General features: G+C 42.3%; 2 protein-coding genes across 2 annotated transcripts in view; one reads left to right on the top strand and one right to left on the bottom strand.

Moving 5' to 3' along the window:
- ptprr (protein tyrosine phosphatase receptor type R) overlaps window positions 1–18752 on the top strand; it is a 45138-nt gene that overhangs the window by 19194 nt on the left and 7192 nt on the right. Inside the window, exons 3-11 of the mRNA XM_085770029.1 lie at window positions 647–760; window positions 2480–2629; window positions 4522–4629; window positions 7676–7798; window positions 8864–8988; window positions 9108–9242; window positions 13858–14047; window positions 15457–15541; window positions 18440–18519. Coding sequence (XP_085626155.1) covers window positions 647–760; window positions 2480–2629; window positions 4522–4629; window positions 7676–7798; window positions 8864–8988; window positions 9108–9242; window positions 13858–14047; window positions 15457–15541; window positions 18440–18519 — 1110 coding nt within the window. The remainder of the gene's footprint in view (window positions 1–646; window positions 761–2479; window positions 2630–4521; window positions 4630–7675; window positions 7799–8863; window positions 8989–9107; window positions 9243–13857; window positions 14048–15456; window positions 15542–18439; window positions 18520–18752) is intronic.
- LOC146962289 (histone H2B) overlaps window positions 16789–18752 on the bottom strand; it is a 200559-nt gene continuing 198595 nt past the window's right edge. Inside the window, exon 2 of the mRNA XM_085770024.1 lies at window positions 16789–16802. The gene's annotated coding sequence lies outside the window, so the exon portion shown is untranslated. The remainder of the gene's footprint in view (window positions 16803–18752) is intronic.

The following is an 18752-nucleotide window of genomic DNA, read 5'->3' as shown; positions in this document are numbered from 1 at the left end:
TTAAGGCCGTCAAAATGGGGTCATCCCTATGTTCCCGTCAATCCTTCTATGTTCCCTCATTTCTAACTTTTGTCGTCACTGAAAATTAGGCCCTATGTTCCCTCAGCCCTATGTTCCCTCATTTCTAACTTTTGTTGTCACTGAAAATTAGGCCCTATGTTCCCTCAGCCCTTTGGTCCCACCATTGGTTGGGTTTAGGCAATGAAGAAAGGAGTTGGTTAAGTTTAGTAAAAAGACCAGGTAGAGGCTAGACAAGCCAGATAGACAGAGTCCAGATAGGTAGAGAGAGTCCAGAGGGAACATAGGGCTGAGGGAACATAGGCACGCTCCCGTGAAAATAAGTAGAGAGTGGGAACAAACAAGTTTATTATGAACGACCTCGTCTTCTTTCTTTCTTTTTCTTTTTATTCAAATTCTCCTTCTTTCTTTTTCTTCTTCTTCATTCTTTTTATTTTTTGTTGTTTTTCTTGCTTTTTCTACTTCTGCTTCTTTTTGTTGTTGTAGTTCCTCTGTGGTGTTTTTAATGGCAGCGACCACCAGGAGGAAACAAACAAATCACATCTTCACCTCCAGAATCACCTCCTAATGTCTCGCCCTCATCTCTCGTTCTAAATCGTCCTCTCTCATCTCCTCTCCTCGCTCTAAGTACCTGGCTGTGGACGTGCGGAGGCTGAACGTCAGTCTTCTTCGGTGGTTTCGGGAGGGCGTCGCCGCGGCGCTGGGAGTTCCTGCAGGACGAGTCCACATCCACCGGCTCAATGTGAGACACACACACACACACACACACACACACACACACACACACACACACTATTGAACATCAGTGCAGCTGGTTTCAAAGAGTTAATTCTCAGAAACAAGAGTTAAAAGCTCCTTACATTCATTTAGGAAAAATTATAGTAATTCATTGATGTAAAGAATAAGAAATTTACTCTTACTCCTATACTTTTACTTGAAGTAAATTTAAAAGCATGTACTTTTGGATACTTACACTGCAAAAACTCAAAATCTTTCCAAGAATATTTGTCTTATTTCTTGTCAAAATGTCTCATTTCTAGTCAAAACTAAACTCTTTCTACTTAAAATAAGACTCATCATCAGTGCTTTAAGTGGGAAAAAATAAGTGCCGGTACTCCCCTTTTCAGCTGTTGGCTGGTAAATTAGGCGGTGGGCGGTCGATACCAGCACATCATTAAGTGACAGGCTACTTTACATTCAAAATATGAATTTGATTAAAAAAAGAAAAACGTTCAATATGAACTTTCCATAAAGATTTTTAAAAAGCATTTTCTTGTAAAAAAGTCCATCTGTGAATAATATATGAAGACGACAAATGAATCAGTATTTGTTATTTTAAAGTTTTACCCACTTCATAAAGTATCTCTATCCATCCCTAATATTTGGCTGTCCTAAATTATTGCCAAATTAAAATTTTCACTAAAATCAAGAAATTTTTGTGATTTGTGGCTAAATAAAACAGCCTCCACACAGACAGCAGTCATTGTTCTAACAAGCCCCGACAGCAAACAGTGTCACAGTGTTTCTCAGAAAGAGCTTACATTTTACACTGCTCTTGTTAACGAGTAGGATTAAGCCATTTTGGGAAATAATGACTCACATTTAAGCATGTTGAATACAGTAAGTGCAAGGCAACTTATTGGTAAGGGCTACCTCTGGAAAGTCATGGTAAATGGCTATTAACACTGTAACTCACGAAGGTTTTTAGTCGCTTCCACATTCACATCTCGTCTGGACACATGGAGTTTAAACTAATGACGAGGCAGCGGCGTGCGCTCCGTACGTGCATGTGAGAGAGACATGGATGAGAGAGCGCACAACGCGCCGGCAGCCCCGCCCCTCAGTGAGAGACAGAGGAGCAGCGGAGAACAAGTGCAACAGAACCGTGGCGCTCAGGGTGAAAGAGGCATCACTATCACAAATCGGTCAGAGAGAATGAGAAACAGGACAAGAGTAGTTCCAGACTCCAACCCCGTACTGTCCCCGGTACGCCGTAAAAAGTCCCGGTACGCCGGGGGTTAAAATCTAGAAGTGCCGGTACTCCGTACCGGTGAGTACCGGCCCACTTAAAGCACTGCTCATCATGTAAAAATTAACTTGTCTTTAGATCATTTTCACTTGTTTCAAATAAATTTTCATTTGAAATAAGTAGAAAAATCTGCCAGTGAAAGTAAGTTTTTCGTCCTTGTAGTAAGAAAGAAAAACCTGCTTTCACTGTCAGATTTTTCTACTTATTTCAAGTGAAAATCTGCTTGAAAGAAGTAAAAAGTGTCTAAAAACAAGCTGCTTTTTAATGTGATGAGTCTTATTTTAAGTAGAATGAGATTAGTTTTGACTAGAAATTAGGCATTTTGACTACAAATAAGACAAATATTCTTGGTAAGATTTTTTGCAGTGTAAGTACCTTTTAAAAGCATTGATTGATTGATTGATTGATTGATTGATTGATTGGCTCTTGCAGGAGGAGAAGAACGGCATCGAGCTCTTCGTGTCCTCTGATAGGCCGGGCGCCTCGGAGCCCCGCCCCGCTGAGGAAGTCATCCAATCACTGAACGTCCGCGTCCTTCACCGCCACCTGGGACACTTCGGCATCACCGAGGTCTCTACTGAGGTGTGTGTGTGTGTGTGTGTGTGTGTGTGTGTTTGAAGAGTGTTACTGTAACTGTAACGCGGCTGCTGCTTCGTCCGTCTCCCTGGTAACCGCGGCTCGTTAAGCAGCCTCGTTAGTCCCCGTGGAGACAGACGAGAGGATGGATTGGGATTATTAGAGAGCAGAGCGCTGCTGCTGAAAGTTTAATGGAAGTATTAAAGTCCCATCGATCAGCCCGGAGCAGCGGAGCGGCTTTATACATCAGATTAATATTATTACTGAGAGACGCGACAGCTCCACTGTGATAATATTACTGTAACAAATCAGAGGCCGCTGCTCCGGCACGGCAGCTGAGCTCGTCGCCGAGGCAACGAGTCCAACAACACCCGACTGCTGCTGCTGCTGCTTCCTCTTCTTCTTGTTCATGTTTTCTTCTACATCTCCAGAAACACCAGAGCAGAGACATTATACCATACAATATGTCTGTTTTTTGTTTTTTCATTTAATGCCGTTTGGTTGCTCTATTCGTATGTTAAAGGGATACGGCAACATTTTTTTTTTTGTGTCTTGCCTCACTCCTGAGTCCATGACCAGCAGATAGACACCATCCTTTCGACTGTGCGTGCAGTAACCATGGAGATGGAGCCGTATCGCCCGTAATTAGCTTAGCTCAAACACTGGAAGTGTATGGGTAGTGTTAGCCTGCCTCCTACCCGAGTCAGAAGCTGATTTCATTTTAGCTCTAAACTCTGTAAATATATCACTTTATCCACATTTCAAACATGTTTAGGGGTTTGGGATGAAAGTAGCCGTTTAGATCAGCAGTGTGTCGTTAATTTGTCTAAATACCAGCTGTTTACTATTTTGTTCAGACGAATTCGGCGCTACTCAAGCTAGCCGTTGTGACCAACGCACTTCCGGTTACTTTCACAAAATAAAACACCCGTTTTTGCCCCTTTAACAGATAAACCATGAGGATAGAAATTAGTGCTTTTACTTTGAAAATAGGAAGCTTAACCTACCCTCGATGTAGCTAGCTTGAACCAAAATAAACCGTCTTCGCTTGAACCCTCCGTTTTGAACCGATCTCGTCCCAGTTAGCGGCATTTGACCGCTCAAGATGCCTTACCCGGGGGGAGCGTTTTGTCAGCTCTGAGACGAAGATCGGCCCGCCGGTTTCTGTTTAGAGTTGCTGAAGAGTTTCTCTGATGACTTTAGGTGGAGGCAGGCTAACACTACCCATACACTTCCAGCATTTGAGCTAAGCTAATTACGGGCGATACAGGCTCTATCTCGTTGCTGCACGCACAGTCTAAAGGATGATATTGGCGTATCCCTTTAAAAGTAATAATCTGCCAAATTTGAAAAAAAAGAAAAAAGGTCATATCACCAGAACAGAAAAAAATAATTTAGATGTTATTCAGTGATGTTACAGTATTTTTCAAGGTTTCAGGTTTAACGTCCCATCTTGTTCAGTAATGCAGCTGTTTCTTAGTTTTTTTCGCTACAGCTACGTGGCTAACAGTAGCATTTCATCTGTTTAATTCCTGGTCTTGCTGTGATTGGTCGGATGAATAATGTGAACTAGCAAGCAGCTACATATGAACTGTTACCCACAAGCTGTGTTTACATTAAATCAGATTATAACTCGTCCTCTGCAGCCTGGACGCTACAGCGACTCGGTATCGGACAGGGATGAAGCTAACTGGGTATATGCTAACTTTAATAGAATTACTAAGTGTGTAAATGAATAGAATTTGATTCTAACCTCAAAATGTTACTTAATGTTTCTTCTTGCTGCAGCAGAGGAGAGGATCTTTCCAGATGTTCAGTCACAGCAGCTCCAGATGTGTCTCCAGTGTTTATTATGTGTTTTTTAAATTAAATCGTTATATTTTCCTTCCTGTTTGCAGAAGAACGTGCTGCAGGGCGAACAGAGAGACCATGTGTGGAGCAGAGAGGGTTTCTACGCCGTCGTCCTCTTCTTCACCATCTTCGTCATCGTCATCACCTGCTTGATGGTAAAATGCAACACACACACACACACACACACACACACGCGTGCGCACACATGCAGATCAGCATAAGCGCTGACATCATGCAACATGCCGCTAAACCTCCTTCCGCCTCGGCCGCTCTGATTGGCTGAGACAGTCCGACCTGCCTTTAGCCAATTTGTGTCTGTGGTCAAAGGTCATCATGACCTGGCCTTGAAACACACACACACACACACACTAGATCAGGCGTTCCCAACCTTTTTTGGCTCGTGACCCCATTTTGACGTGTGCAGTCGCGTGATCGCGGCCGTCAATCAAGATGCGCCAGCTCAGATATTTTTACACTGCAAAAACTCAAAATCTTTCCAAGAATATTTGTCTTATTTCTTGTCAAAATGTCTAATTTCTAGTCAAAACTAAACTCTTTCTACTTCAAATAAGACTCATCACCTAAAAATTAACTTGTTTTTAGATCATTTTCACTTGTTTCAAATACATTTTCATTTGAAATGAGTAGGAAAATCTGCCAGTGAAAGCAAGTTTTTTGTTCTTGTAATAAGGAAGAAAAACTTCAGATTTTTCTACTTATTTCAAGTGAAAATCTGCTTGAAAGAAGTAAAAAGTGTCTAAAAACAAGCTGCTTTTTATGTGATGAGTCTTATTTTAAGTAGAATGAGATTAGTTTTGACTAGAAATTAGGCATTTTGACTAAAAATAAGACAAATATTCTTAGTAAGATTTTGAGTTTTTGCAGCATTTTATTTGAACTCAATTTATATTTGAGAAATTGAAAGTATAGAATACAGTTGTTTAAGATTGTGTGTGGTGTTTTTAATCATAATTATTATTATTATTTTTTTTAAAGGATTAGTTTAAAAAATATTTATCAGTTTGTTTGTTTTTTATCAGTCACTAGACTGCTCTAGATGTATAGTATAGTATGTACTAGTATAATGTGTGAACGTATGTTAAATATTACAGACATCACATGGAGGTCGTTACCTAAAATTAAATTAAAATAAAGGAATAAAAGGAGCGGGAATATTAAAATAAAAAGTTACACATCATCAATCAAAAACTACAAATTTACTACAAATACAAAAACACAGTTGAGTAGAAACCCAGAGAACTGTTTCTCAGTTGTAGTGCGACACTTCGTCCACCTGAGGGAGCTGTTGCACACAGAATAACACCGTGAGGCGTTCACTGACCTTATAGATCCGTCTGTATCCTCTCTCTGTGAGCTGAATCTTCACTGATCGGGGTTCAGCCTGTAAAATCAAATCCTACTGATAAAAACAAAGAACAAAAACTGAGAAGGAGCCAAAACAAAACAGAACAGAACAAATATTTTCCAGTTTTTTGACCCGAAGCAATGAAGAAACAACACTTTTATTATTTTCTATTCATGTTTTCCATGTTCTCCAAGTCATTGGAGTACATGCACACATCATCTCACTGCAATGATCTTGTATTAATGTATTTGACAAATAAACTCTCTTGAATCTTGAATCTCTTGAATATAAACAACATACTGTTATCTTTTAATCCTCAAACTCAACTCAAATTGTTTTTATATAGCACATTTAAAAACAACCTCATTTGCCCAAAGTGCTGCACAACATAAAAACAGACAAAAACATTTATCAAAATAAAATGTGATTGGACGTCAAGTGTTTTGATCCAGGAAAAAGTCCCCGATTCAGAGACATTAACCATGTTTCCATCCGCACGTTTTTTTTATTCACATTCAGGAATATCAAATTAAAACTTTCTTATGGAAACATTAAATATCATGAATATCGATAACAAGTTTTCTCTTGATCGATACAAAGTTAATGCGAACGCACTGTGTTAACGCCACGGTGTGCATTATAAGCACCAGCCTTTAGCCGAGTATAACTTAACTTAACTGTTAGTTAGTATAAGTTATAAAGAATTGAATTGAATTGAATACCTTTATTGTCATTTAAACCAAGGTACAAACGAAATTCAAATTGCAACGATTCCAGCAGCTCGTCACTCTGGGCCTGTTCGCAGCCCGACCTCGGATAGTCGGTTAAAGATGTTTTGCGATTTAGTACAAAAATGAATGGAAGAAAAGAATTCCATACACCGATATGATCACAAAACAGCACATGATGTCATTACACACGGCTTTTTATTTGATTTAAAGGTCTGAGATGGAAAACACACTTGAACCGGCGTTATTTTTCATATTTTTATCGCTATTTAGATAATTCGATCGACAAGTGGATCATTTTGGACATTCTGGTCTTTGGTTCCTCTTTGGTTCTGGTTCCTACCCGGACTCTTTAAGCTGCGACACCGATCGATTAAAGGGGAACTAAACCCCTCCGTTTTGGATGACGTGCTCTAAGCTTGAAATTCAAAAAATGCCTTGATTATGGGCGGGACTCAGGAGCACTCTCCGATCCCCCCTCCCCCCTGCGCTCCATTCACACCCGCGAAATCACACAAAAGAGAAAAAAAAGTAATAAACACACATCGACACTTCTGCTCGCGCTAACGAGCTACTAACGAGCGACTCAGCACTAGTAGCGTGGACACTACTAGGAGAGGACGCCAGAGCCGTGACACAGCATCTACAGCTGATCCGCCGGCTCGTTAACGGCTCGTTAGCTCGTTAACGGCTCGTTAGCGCCGGCCGCACTAACGATTCCCGTTCAGGCAGCTGTTAGCAGCCGTTAGCCGCAGCAGAGCAGCTAGAGCGCCTAGCAACCGTTAGCGGCAGGCAGCAGCCGGTGCTGATTGGCCGGGGAGCTGGTGGCCGGTGACGAAAGCTGCCTCCAAAACGTCATCTGCCTCCATCTCAGCCAATAGAAAAATTCGATTGTAATAGCTGTGTTTCAACCCATAGAGGGCAGTCACTCTACATTTTTACTACAAAATACACCAAATTGAAATATTTTGACTAAAATGTCAAAAGTTGGACCAGAATCAACTGACAACACTACCTTATACCCAAATACATTTGTTTTCAGCAGAAAAAAGTGGTTTAGGGGTTTAGTTCCTCTTTAATTTCGAATTCTTCTTCTCTTCTCTCCAGGTTTTGTACCGACTGAAGGAGAAAGTCCAGGTTTCTGACAGACAGCTGAAAGCTCCGCCCCCCGACCTCCACCGGACCCCAACCGCCTCTCCAGACTCCGCCCAGAGGTCAAAGGGCACCAAGGTCGGCGCCCGCCACCAGAGCTGTTTTGACTTTTAAAGGGATACGCCAACATTTTTTTTCATGTTTTGCCTCACTCCCAAGTCCATGACAAGCAGATAGACACCATCCTTTCGACTGTGCGTGCAGTAACGAGGGAGATAGAGCCGTATCGCCCGTAATTAGCTTAGCTCAAACACTGGAAGTGTATGGGTAGTGCTAGCCTGCCTCCTACCTAAAGTCGCTAATTAGCTTAGCTCAAACACTGGAAGTGTAGTGTTAGCCTGCCTCCATCTAAAGTCGCTAATTAGCTTAGCTCAAACACTGGAAGTGTATGGGTAGTGTTAGCCTGCCTCCACCTAAAGTCATCAGAGAAACTCTTCAGCAACTCTAAAGGGAAACCGGCGGGCCGATCTTCCGTCTCAGAGCTGACAAAACTCTCCGGTAAGGCATCTTGAGCGGTCAAATGCCGCTAACGGGACGAGATCGGTCAAAACGGAGGGTTCAAGCAAAGACGCTTTATTTTGGTTCAAGCTAGCTACATCGAGGGTAGGTTAGCTTCCTGTTTCAAAGTAAAAGCACAAATTCTATCCTCATGGTTTTCTGGATGTAAAGGGCAACGGGTGTTTTATTTTGTGAAAGTAACCGGAAGTGCGTTGGTCACAACAGCTAGCTTGAGTAGCGCCAAATTCGTCCGAACAAAATTGTTAACAGCTGGTATTTAGACAAATTAACGACACACTGCTGATCTAAACGGCTACTTTCTCACCTAAACATGTTTGAAATGTGGATAAAGTGATATATTTACAGAGTTTAGAGCTAAAATGAAGTCAGCTTTGGCTCGGGTAGGAGGCAGGCTAACACTACCCATACACTTCCAGTGTTTGAGCTAAGCTAATTACGGGCGATACGGCTCTATCTCCATGGTTACTGCACGCACAGTCGAAAGGATGGTGTCTATCTGCTGGTCATGGACTCGGGAGTGAGGCAAGAAGACACGTTAAAAAAAAAATGTTGGCGTATCCCTTTAACGTGTAAAACTTGTTGTTGTTGTTGTTGTCATGACGACGGCGTCTTTGTGGCCTCCAGGTGGTGACGTCAGGAAGCAGCATGGTCCAGGCTGAGCTCCCTCCAGCTGTAGCCACGCCCACTCCCCAGCAGCAGCCAATCACAGCCTGCCGCCGCCTCGCTCCGCCCGTCGTCCCGTTGCCCAGGTAACTGTTAACACAACGACAGGTGACGTCACTTCACTTCACTTTGACGACTCGTGAAGCGACGACTCGACTTTCACACGTTTGTTGTGACACGATTGTTGCGTCTCCTCCTCTCTCAGCTCCCCCGTTGTCAACGGCAACCCTAACCACGCCCCCTCCGTCTTCGCCAGCGTTGCCCCGGTGACGGCCAGTAACGAGCTCAAGCCCTGCCCCTCCCCCTTCAGGATGAAACCGGCCGCTGGGCTGCAGGAAAGGTGAGTGATGCTTAGTTCACTGTCTGTGAAAACAATGGGACAGTGGAGCGTCTGTGGTTAGTTCACTGTCTGTAATAAAAGTGGGACAACAGAGCGTCAGTGGTTAGTTCACTGTCTGCGATAATAGTGGGACAGCAGAGTGTCTACGGTTAGTTCACTGTCTGCGATAAAAATGGGACAGCGGAGCGTTTGTGGTTAGTTCACTGTCTGTGATAAAAATGGGACACCGAAGCGTCAGTGGTTAGTTCACTGTCTGCGATAATAGTGGGACAGCAGAGTGTCTACGGTTAGTTCACTGTCTGCGATAACAGTGGGACACTGGAGCGTCTACGGTTAGTTCACTGTCTATGATAAAAATGGGACACCGGAGCGTCTGTGGTTAGTTCACTGTCTGCGATAACAGTGGGACATAGGAGCATTTGCGGTTAGTTCACTGTCTGCGATAATAGTGGGACATCGGAGCGTCTGCGGTTAGTTCACTGTCTGTGGTTAGTTCACTGTCTGTGGTTAGTTCAATGTCTGCGATAATAGTGGGACATCGGAGCGTCTGCGGTTAGTTCACTGTCTGTGGTTAGTTCACTGTCTGTGGTTAGTTCAATGTCTGCATTAATAGTGGGACAGCAGAGCGTCTGCAGTTAGTTTACTGTCTGTGGTTAGTTCACTGTCTGCGATAACAGTGGGACAGCGGAGCGTCTGTGGTCAGTTCACTGTCGGTGATAAAAATGGGAGACCGGAGCATCTGCAGTTAGTTAACTGTCTGCGGTTAGTTCATTGTCTGCGATAAAAATGGGACACCGCAGCGTTTGCGGTTAGTTCACTGTCTGCGATAATAGTGGGACACCGGAGCGTCTGCGGTTAGTTCACTGTCTGTGAAAATAGTGGGACAGCAGAGTGTTTGCGGTTAGTTCACTGTCTGTGAAAATAGTGGGACAGCAGAGCGTTTGCGGTTAGTTCACTGTCCTCCTCTGTTTCTTGTCTGAGCTTTTAATCAGTTCCCATCGGGAATCCCCAGAAGGAGGCAAAAGAAACAGCGGATTCAAACGTTACGAAACCTGTAGGTTAAGTTTCGTAACGTTTGAACGTCGTTATCGCTGATTCTGTCCAGATGAAGCGGCGGAAGAACAGTGAGTGTTTGTGTTGTGAGAAAGAACAGCGACCTCTGAGCTCTGATTGTTGGAGCAGGCAGGTGTCGACCTGCGTACGTGTCGACGAGGAGGCTTTAAATGGAGGTGTGTGTGTGTGTGTGTGTGTTACAATATCAGCACTTGAGGATCACATTGAGATAGGTTTCCTCCATAAACAATGTATGTGTGTGTGTGTGTGTCTGTATGTATGTGTGTGTGTGTGTGTGTGTGTCTATCAGTGCTGCCTGTGTGTGTGTGTGTGATGTTTATATGAAGGGAGGCGTCCTTGTCAGGGAAGTGTACATTAGCGTCCTTCACCTACTTTTTTTTTTTCCGTTTCCCACGCTCATTAATCACCTGAATGTTACATCACTGCTCTCCATGTTTATATTAAAGATAATTAACATATTTATTTATTAAAGGGATAGTTCAACATTTTGGCAAATTGGCCCATTCATTGCCATAATCCCTATAGTGATAGCAGTAGGTTCGTTACCTTTAATTGTCGGTGCAAGCTATTTTTAGAACGGCGGAGCAGAGCTGCGAGTTGCTCAGAGCTACGCTACGGAGGCTCATGGGATTTCTTGGTTTCCCTCATCAAACTCATCAAATACACAATCCAACAACTCCACAACGCTCTGGTGGACAAGTTGTGACCTGCACATTCACCACACTATGAGATAATAACACAACGTTACCACACAGAGTTGTTTTAGAGGGAAATACAGAGACTGATTGATGAAAAACTGTCCCTGAAGGCAACGCGCATCAGTGGTTTTGCATGAATTTCCCTCTAAAACAACTCTGTGTGGTAACGTTGTGTTATTATCTCAGAGTTCGTTTCTGAGCGTCGCCTCGTTTCCTTCTTAAGTCGTTTTCATAAGTGAAAAGAAAACATCTTTATCTGGGCCTCGGCCTCTTTAGCTGTTATCTGCAGCTCGTGACTCTTCCGTTAACGGGTTAGAAGAAGAACGCGGCGGCGGCGGCCATTTTGTTCTGGTTACATCAGACAGGGGCCGGGGCGTTCAAGTGCGAAGCGGAGAACAAACTGTGTCTCTGAAGGTAAGAGAGGAAGATTTCAGAGTGAGAACAGGATGTTTTTCTTGGTGTCTGTGTCTCTTTAGTGTGTGTGTGTGTGTCTGTGTGTGTGTGTGTGTGTGTGTGTGTGTGTCCACTACTGGATGGCAGCCAATCAGCAATCAGACGAATAGGAAGAAACAGCGTCCTGCAGAGGAAGCGGGTTGACACGTAGCGAGACGACACTCCACCTACACACACACACCCATCAAAGCTCACCTTGTCTTTGTGTGTGTGTGTGTGTGTGTGTGTGTGTGTGTGTGTGTCACTGGAGAGAACATGTGTTAACGTGATGAGTTCATGTGACAAGTCTGTTTACATTCAGACGGTTTGTTTTTCTGCTTTTCAACTAAAAAACAGAAACACAGTGTTTTCTGTTTGGGTTTTTTTCTTTAAATGAAAATAAAAAACATCAAATCAGAAGAAAGAAACGGTTCAAATACAAATTCCTTGTTGAGCTGAACATTGAAGGAGTGTTTCCTCTGCTCTCATGTTCTTGTTTTAGAGTTGTGGTAACACTTTACAATAAGGGTCCCTTAATTAACATTACTTAGTACATTATTAAGCATTAATTAACCGTTTTAAGATATATTAACAATCATTATCATGTATTACTTAGGATTAGGAAACACATTAATTAATGTAGCCTATTAGTAAGAAGTTAATAATTTATTAACTAACTTTGAGTAGTAAACATTAATTAAGTAATAATAAAAGTTGAATAATGTAATTAGTTATCATTATGTATGCATTACTCAGCATTAATTAACACATTAGTTTATATATTAATGCTTAATAATGTACTAACTAACTTTAATTAAGGGACCCTTATTGTAATGTGTTACCAGAGTTTTTATATAGTTGAGAAAAAAAATTTGAAAAGCTGAGATTGAGATAACATTTTTATAAATGGTTGTGTGTCGTTTGGCATCAAATCCTGACAACCTGACTCATGATAAATGTTAAAGTAAAAGAGAAAAGGAAAGAAAAATGATCCATTTTTACTTTTCCTCTTTATATGTGTTTACTCTTATAATTTATTTATTTATTTATTTATTTATCATTAGTTATTTAGTTTTCTTTATGTAAACTGAAGGAAAAATGGAGGTTGGTTTTCAGATGAACATGATACAGGTGATGAGGGAGGTACCTCTTTCTTTCTTTCTTTCTTTCTTTCCTTCGTTCTTTCTTTCCTTCTTTCTTTCTTTTGTTCCTTCTTTCTTTCTTTCTTTCTTTCTTTCTCTGGGAGTTCAGTTTCATGTTCTCAGGTGGAGCAGGAACTTGATGTAATGCTGTGATGTGTGAATCACGTTCCCAATGAGATCAGACTTAAAGAGAAAAGAAAAGAAGCAGAAACACCTTAGTGACGGATGAGAGGATGACGGAGGAGTAGATGATGTCATCTGGAGGAGAAGGAGAAGTTTCCTTCTCCAGCTGAGTCACAGAGTCGACCTCCAACTTTATCCTCCTTCTCCTGAGTCAACGGCCTCTAACATATTTTCTTCATCTTCTTCTCTTCCTCCTTCTTTTTCTTCATCTTCTCCTCCTTTTTTCTTTTTCTTCTCCTCCTCTTCCTCCTTTGTTTTTCTTCTTCATTTTCTCCTCCTCCTTCTTCTTTCTCTTCTTCTACTCCTCCTCCTCCTCCTCCTTTTCCCTCTTTTTCTTCTTTTTCTCCTTCTCATTTTCCTTCTTCCTTCTTTTTCTTCTACTCCTCCTCTCCTTCTTCTTTGTCTTCTCCTCTTCTCCTCCTCCTTCTTTTTCTTCTTCTCCTCTTCCTCCTCTTCCTCCTCCTCCTCCTCTCTTCTTCCTCCTCCTCCTCCTGCTCCTCCTCCTTCTCCTCCTTCTTCTTTTTTTCTTCTTCTCCTCCTCCTCTCTCCACCTCCTCCTCTTCTCCTTCTCCTCCTCTCTCCTCCTCCTCTTCCTCCTCCTCCTCCTCCTCCACCTCTCTCCTCCTCCTCTTCCTCTTCTCCTCTTCCTCTTCTCCTCCTCCTTCTTCTCCTCCTCCTTCTTTGTCTTCATCTCCTCCTCCTCTTCCTCTTCTCCTCCTCCTCCTCCACCTCTCTCCTCCTCCTCTTCCTCTTCCTCTTCTCCTCCTCCTCCTCCTTCTTCCTCCTCCACCTCCTCCTCTTCTTCCTCTCCTCCTCTTCCTCCTCCTCCTCCTCTTCCTCCTCCTCCTCCTCCTCCTCCTCCTCTTCCTCCTCCTCCTCCTCTTCCTCCTCCTCCTCCTCCTCCTCCTCCTCCACCTCTCTCCTCCTCCTCTTCCTCTTCCTCTTCTCCTCCTCCTCCTCCTTCTTCCTCCTCCACCTCCTCCTCTTCTTCCTCTCCTCCTCTTCCTCCTCCTCCTCCTCTTCCTCCTCCTCCTCCTCCTCCTCCTCCTCCTCTTCCTCCTCCTCCTCCTCCTCCTCCTCCTCCAGACGGGGCTCTAACGTCTCTCTGGTCTTGGACATGTCGGCCCTCGGCGCCGTGGAGCCCCTCAGCGTTGCCGTGGTGACGCCCCGGGAGTCGGCGGCGAGGGAGTACCTGCTGTCGGCCCGGCGACCGCTGACGAGGCAACAGCTGAGAGATGTCGTCGTCAACACACACAAGCTGCACGCCGAGTTCACCGTACGCAACACACACACACACACACACACACACACACACACTTTTAATAAAGTTTATGGTAACACTTTACTTGAATAGGTGTTAATAAGATTGACATAACAGCTGTCATAAAGTGTCATTCGGTAAGTTATGTCACTTTTGATGCAAAGTTGACATTGTTTGAGATGTTCCTTGTTATGAGAACTTGACATATTTTTTAAAGTTTGTCCATTAGGTCTGCTATGACAGTTTAAACTGTCTTTATGTCAAGTTGTCAGAACAAAAACATCTCAAACAATGTCAACTTTGCATTTTTCTTTCTTTCTTTCTTTCTTTCTTTCTTTCTTTCTTTCTTTCTTTCTTTCTTTCTTTCTTTCCTTTCGTTCGTTCGTTCGTTCGTTCGTTCGTTCGTTCTTTCTTTCTTTCTTTCTCTCCTTCGTTCATTCTTTCTTTCTTTCTTACTTTCTCTCCTTCGTTCATTCTTTCTTTCTTTCTTTCTTTCCTTCGTTCTTTCGTTCTTTCTTTCTTTCCTTCGTTCGTTCTTTATTTCTTTCTTTCCTTCGTTCTTTCTTTCTTTCTTTCCTTCTTTCTTTCTTTCTCTCCTTCGTTCGTTCTTTCTTTCTTTCTTTCCTTCGTTCTTTCTTTCTGTCTTTCTTTCTTTCCTTTGTTCTTTCTTTCTTTCTCTCCTTCGTTCTTTCTTTCTTTCCTTCTTTCTTTCTCTCCTTCTTTCTTTCCTTCGTTCTTTCCTTCGTTCTTTCTTTCTTTCTTTCTTTCCTTCGTTCTTTCTTTCTTTCTCTCCTTCGTTCATTCTTTCTTTCTTTCTTTCTTACTTTCTCTCCTTCGTTCATTCTTTCTTTCTTTCTTTCCTTCGTTCTTTCGTTCTTTCTTTCGTTCGTTCGTTCTTTATTTCTTTCTTTCCTTCGTTCTTTCGTTCTTTCTTTCCTTCTTTCTTTCTTTCTCTCCTTCGTTCGTTCTTTCTTTCTTTCTTTCTTTCTTTCTTTCTTTCTTTCTTTCTGTCTTTCTTTCTTTCCTTTGTTCTTTCTTTCTTTCTCTCCTTCGTTCTTTCTTTCTTTCCTTCTTTCTTTCTCTCCTTCGTTCTTTCTTTCGTTCTTTCCTTCGTTCTTTCTTTCTTTCTTTCTTTCCTTCGTTCTTTCTTTCTTTCTCTCCTTCGTTCTTTCTTTCTTTCTTTCTTTCTTTCTTTCTTTCTTTCTTTCTTTCTTTCTTTCTTTCTTTCTTTCTTTCTTTCCTTCTTCAACTTTGCATCAAAAGTGACATAACTTACCGAATGACACTTAACCACAGCTGTCATAAGTATTCATTGATGGTTATGACAGCTGTTAATGTCAATCTTATGAATACCTATTCAAGTAAAGTGCTACCAAGTTTATTTATTTTGCTGAAAGTTTTCTTTTTTTTTTTTCTTGTTTCAGGAAATTCCCATGAATTTTATCGACCCCAAGGAGCTGGACGTCCCGAACCACGGCACCAAGAACAGATACAAGACCATACTACCCAGTGAGTCTGTGTGTCTGTGTGTCTGTGTGTGTGTAATAGGGAAACCGTCTCAAAGTTGCTAGGAAACAGAAACACCTTCTAAAACAACCCGTGTTTTATTTCCTGCTGAACCAGGAAGCTGTTTTAGTGTGTGGGAGGGGCTTAAGGTCAAAGGCCGACAACCTCAAGGACGACTAATATCACACCTACACAGACACACACACACACACACACAAATATCACACCTACACACACACACACACACACACACACACACACACACACACACACACACACACACACACACACACACACTTGAACAATAGGTATGTGCCCTCATGTTTTGGGGCGGGGCAGTAGAGGTGGTAGAGGGGGTGGAGGGGGTGAGTGTCCGTAAGGAAGGAAGGAAGAAAGGAAGGAAGGAAGGACCCTCCCTCCCTCCAATCAGGGCTGAGGAATGCTCACCTAGAGCTGCTGTCAATCAAACCGCTTCCTGTGTCCCAGTTATACCAGCGTCTTCTCTGACGGTTTTGTCACTGCTCGTCCTGGTTCTGGTTCTGGGCCCTGGTCCAGACCGAGGTGAGTCTGAGACCGGGTCCAGGTCAAGGCACGGCGTTAAGGAACTGGGTCCAGACCAGGGGCCAAATGTAGTATAAACCATGCGTACACAGGAAATGTGTGCGTACGCCACTTTCCACGTACTTTTCCTCATGTATAAAAATTAGGGCTGTCAAACGATAGCCTACATTTTTCTAATCGCGATTAATTGCATTTTTTCCATAGTTAACTCGCGATTAATCTCTATTAAAAATATTATATATGGCGCTTTGGACTTTCAACACTCCAAAGTGTTATAATCTCTAGACAAACAACTTTTAGACCAGACCTAGCAGGCCTAGTACCTAATCATAACACATGATGCATGAAACTCACACAGAATTGAAACGAATTGCATCCAGTGGAAATTGCCCTTTACTTTGCTACGCCTCTGCCTGGCCATGTGCATTTGTTGACAACAAAGCCGTCAAAAAATGAATGGATGGAGCTGTGGATATATGTTAGACTGTGTATATTTGTGTAGCAACCAACTTGAAGGTGGCTTACCGCCACCTACTGGACTGGAGGTCCCACACTCCAGTCCTCCAGTCCAGCAGACAGAGGACAAAATGGGCCGCGATTAACAGCGATTAAAAAATGTAATCGCGTTAATTTTTTAAATTAATCACATTGCGATTAACGCGTTAACTCTGACAGCCCTAATAAAAATCTACGGGCGGTGAGACTCATTTCAGATTATTGTGATGTTCCGAGTCGGCAAAAAGGATAATAAATGTGTGAATTAGAGAGAGCTGCAGCAGCTGTCCAAATACGTCGTGATGTGATCCAGCGTGATAAGTGAACAGTGTTTGTGTAATGAAACAAGAGGAAATGATGATTCCCACAGTGTCACTTTAAGTTCCCTCACTTCCATCGATACAGTTTATAATAATCTCATTGTGATGATTATATAGAGGCTCAGTGTTTCCCACAGGACAGGCATCTATTTGTGGTGGTGTGGTTGGGGGGCGGGGGGTGGCGGTGGCAGCGGCGATGACCAAGAAGAACGCGGAGTTGGAATATAATTACAACACTTTATGTACATATTTATATACAGATTAGATAAATTGATACATATATATACAGATAGCTTGCAGATAGTCTGCATTTACTTTTTGTTAGTTTTTACTTGAAACTATACTACAATATTTTACAAAAGTAACAAATAAACAGAAAACAGTAGTGGTGGTAGACAGACACAGAGCTTCATCAAACATCTGATCCACTGAACAAAGAGCTCCAAAAATCTTGAACTTGAATCTGAAAACTTATTCAGAACATTTAGACTGCCATCAGTTTTACTCCCTACACTTAACCATGTGTTTCCTACTGCCTGCAGACTTTGCACCCTTTGTTAGGGCAATGAATTTTTCGGGGCTTCCGAAAAAAATAGTGTAAGGCCTTATCGTAAGGAAAGTCCTTGGGGTCAGGTCCGTTGATGGAGATTCTCAGGCAGGCAGCCAGGTGTTCTCCTTGCAGCTGATTCCTCAGGTCTGTTTTCACCCAAGGATTCATCAAAAAAAAAAAAGTTAATGTCATAAACTGCACCAATAAAGAAAATATTTGTTTTGCTCCTCAGAGTGATGCTCATTATCCCATTCGTCGAACTCACTTGCCAGCAGAGTAAGGATGTCAGCCTGGTTCTTGTCCTTCAAAAAACAAATTTGGCAATAGTTAGTTAGTTAGTGAGTGTGTTATTAATCATATCCTATTATATGAATCCTATAGTTAGCCACGTGTCTTCATTGACTGTCTTCATCACAAACTATGAATAAAATAATGTTGTAACTAAGAACAACTAGTTAGTTGTCATTGCATCTCCGACTGCAATAAGATTGAAACTGAGTCTGAAACGGAGTCTGTGTCTCCTGATTCATCTGGCACAATGCCACTGACGGCCGTTTGGATCAGGACAGACGTGGTGCGTACAATAATAATAATAACTCCTCCAGTAGCTTTCTTGGCCTCACGTTTTTTAGTCAGACCACTTTTTTTCTTCTTTTTTAAATCTCCAGTGTCCTTGGCTCAGAACTCACCGAATTTACTGCACCCAGCAATTCACCTTGGTTTTAATTGGCATGCCAGAGCTTCCACCTGGTACTTCCTGGTCACACGGTGATTTTTATTTTTAGTTAATAATCACCGTGTGAGGTGCAGCTCCCTGGATATTATTTTCCTACTCTCTCTCGGAGTAAACAGGATGAATGTGGATGTCGTATCTAACTCTCTGTGGCCTTCTCTGTCTCCTGCCTCCTTTCCTTTTCCCTCTCTCTGCTCCCTCCCTTGTATCCTGAACCCTCGTCTCCTCGCCGTGTGTCCTAGATCCTCACTCCAGGGTGATCCTGAAGTCCAAGAGCTGCAACGACCCGCTGAGCTCCTACATCAACGCCAATTACATACGGGTGGGTAATTACACACTGCAAAAACTCAAAATCTTTCCAAGAATATTTGTCCTTTTTCTTGTCAAAATGTCTCATTTCTAGTCAAAACTAATCTCTTTCCACTTAAAATAAGACTCATCACCTAAAAATGAACTTGTTTTTAGATCATTTTCACTTGTTTCAAACTAATTTTCACTTGAAATAAATAGAAAAATCTGCCAGTGAAAGCAGGTTTTTTTGTGCTTGTAATAAGA

Source organism: Trachurus japonicus, chromosome 23, assembly GCF_045865225.1.
Source record: "Trachurus japonicus isolate A0001 chromosome 23, Traja_1.0".
In the NCBI taxonomy this organism is placed as follows: Eukaryota; Metazoa; Chordata; class Actinopteri; order Carangiformes; family Carangidae; genus Trachurus; species Trachurus japonicus.
Note: the sequence above shows the minus strand (reverse complement) of the source record. Positions and strands in the feature narration are given on the sequence as shown.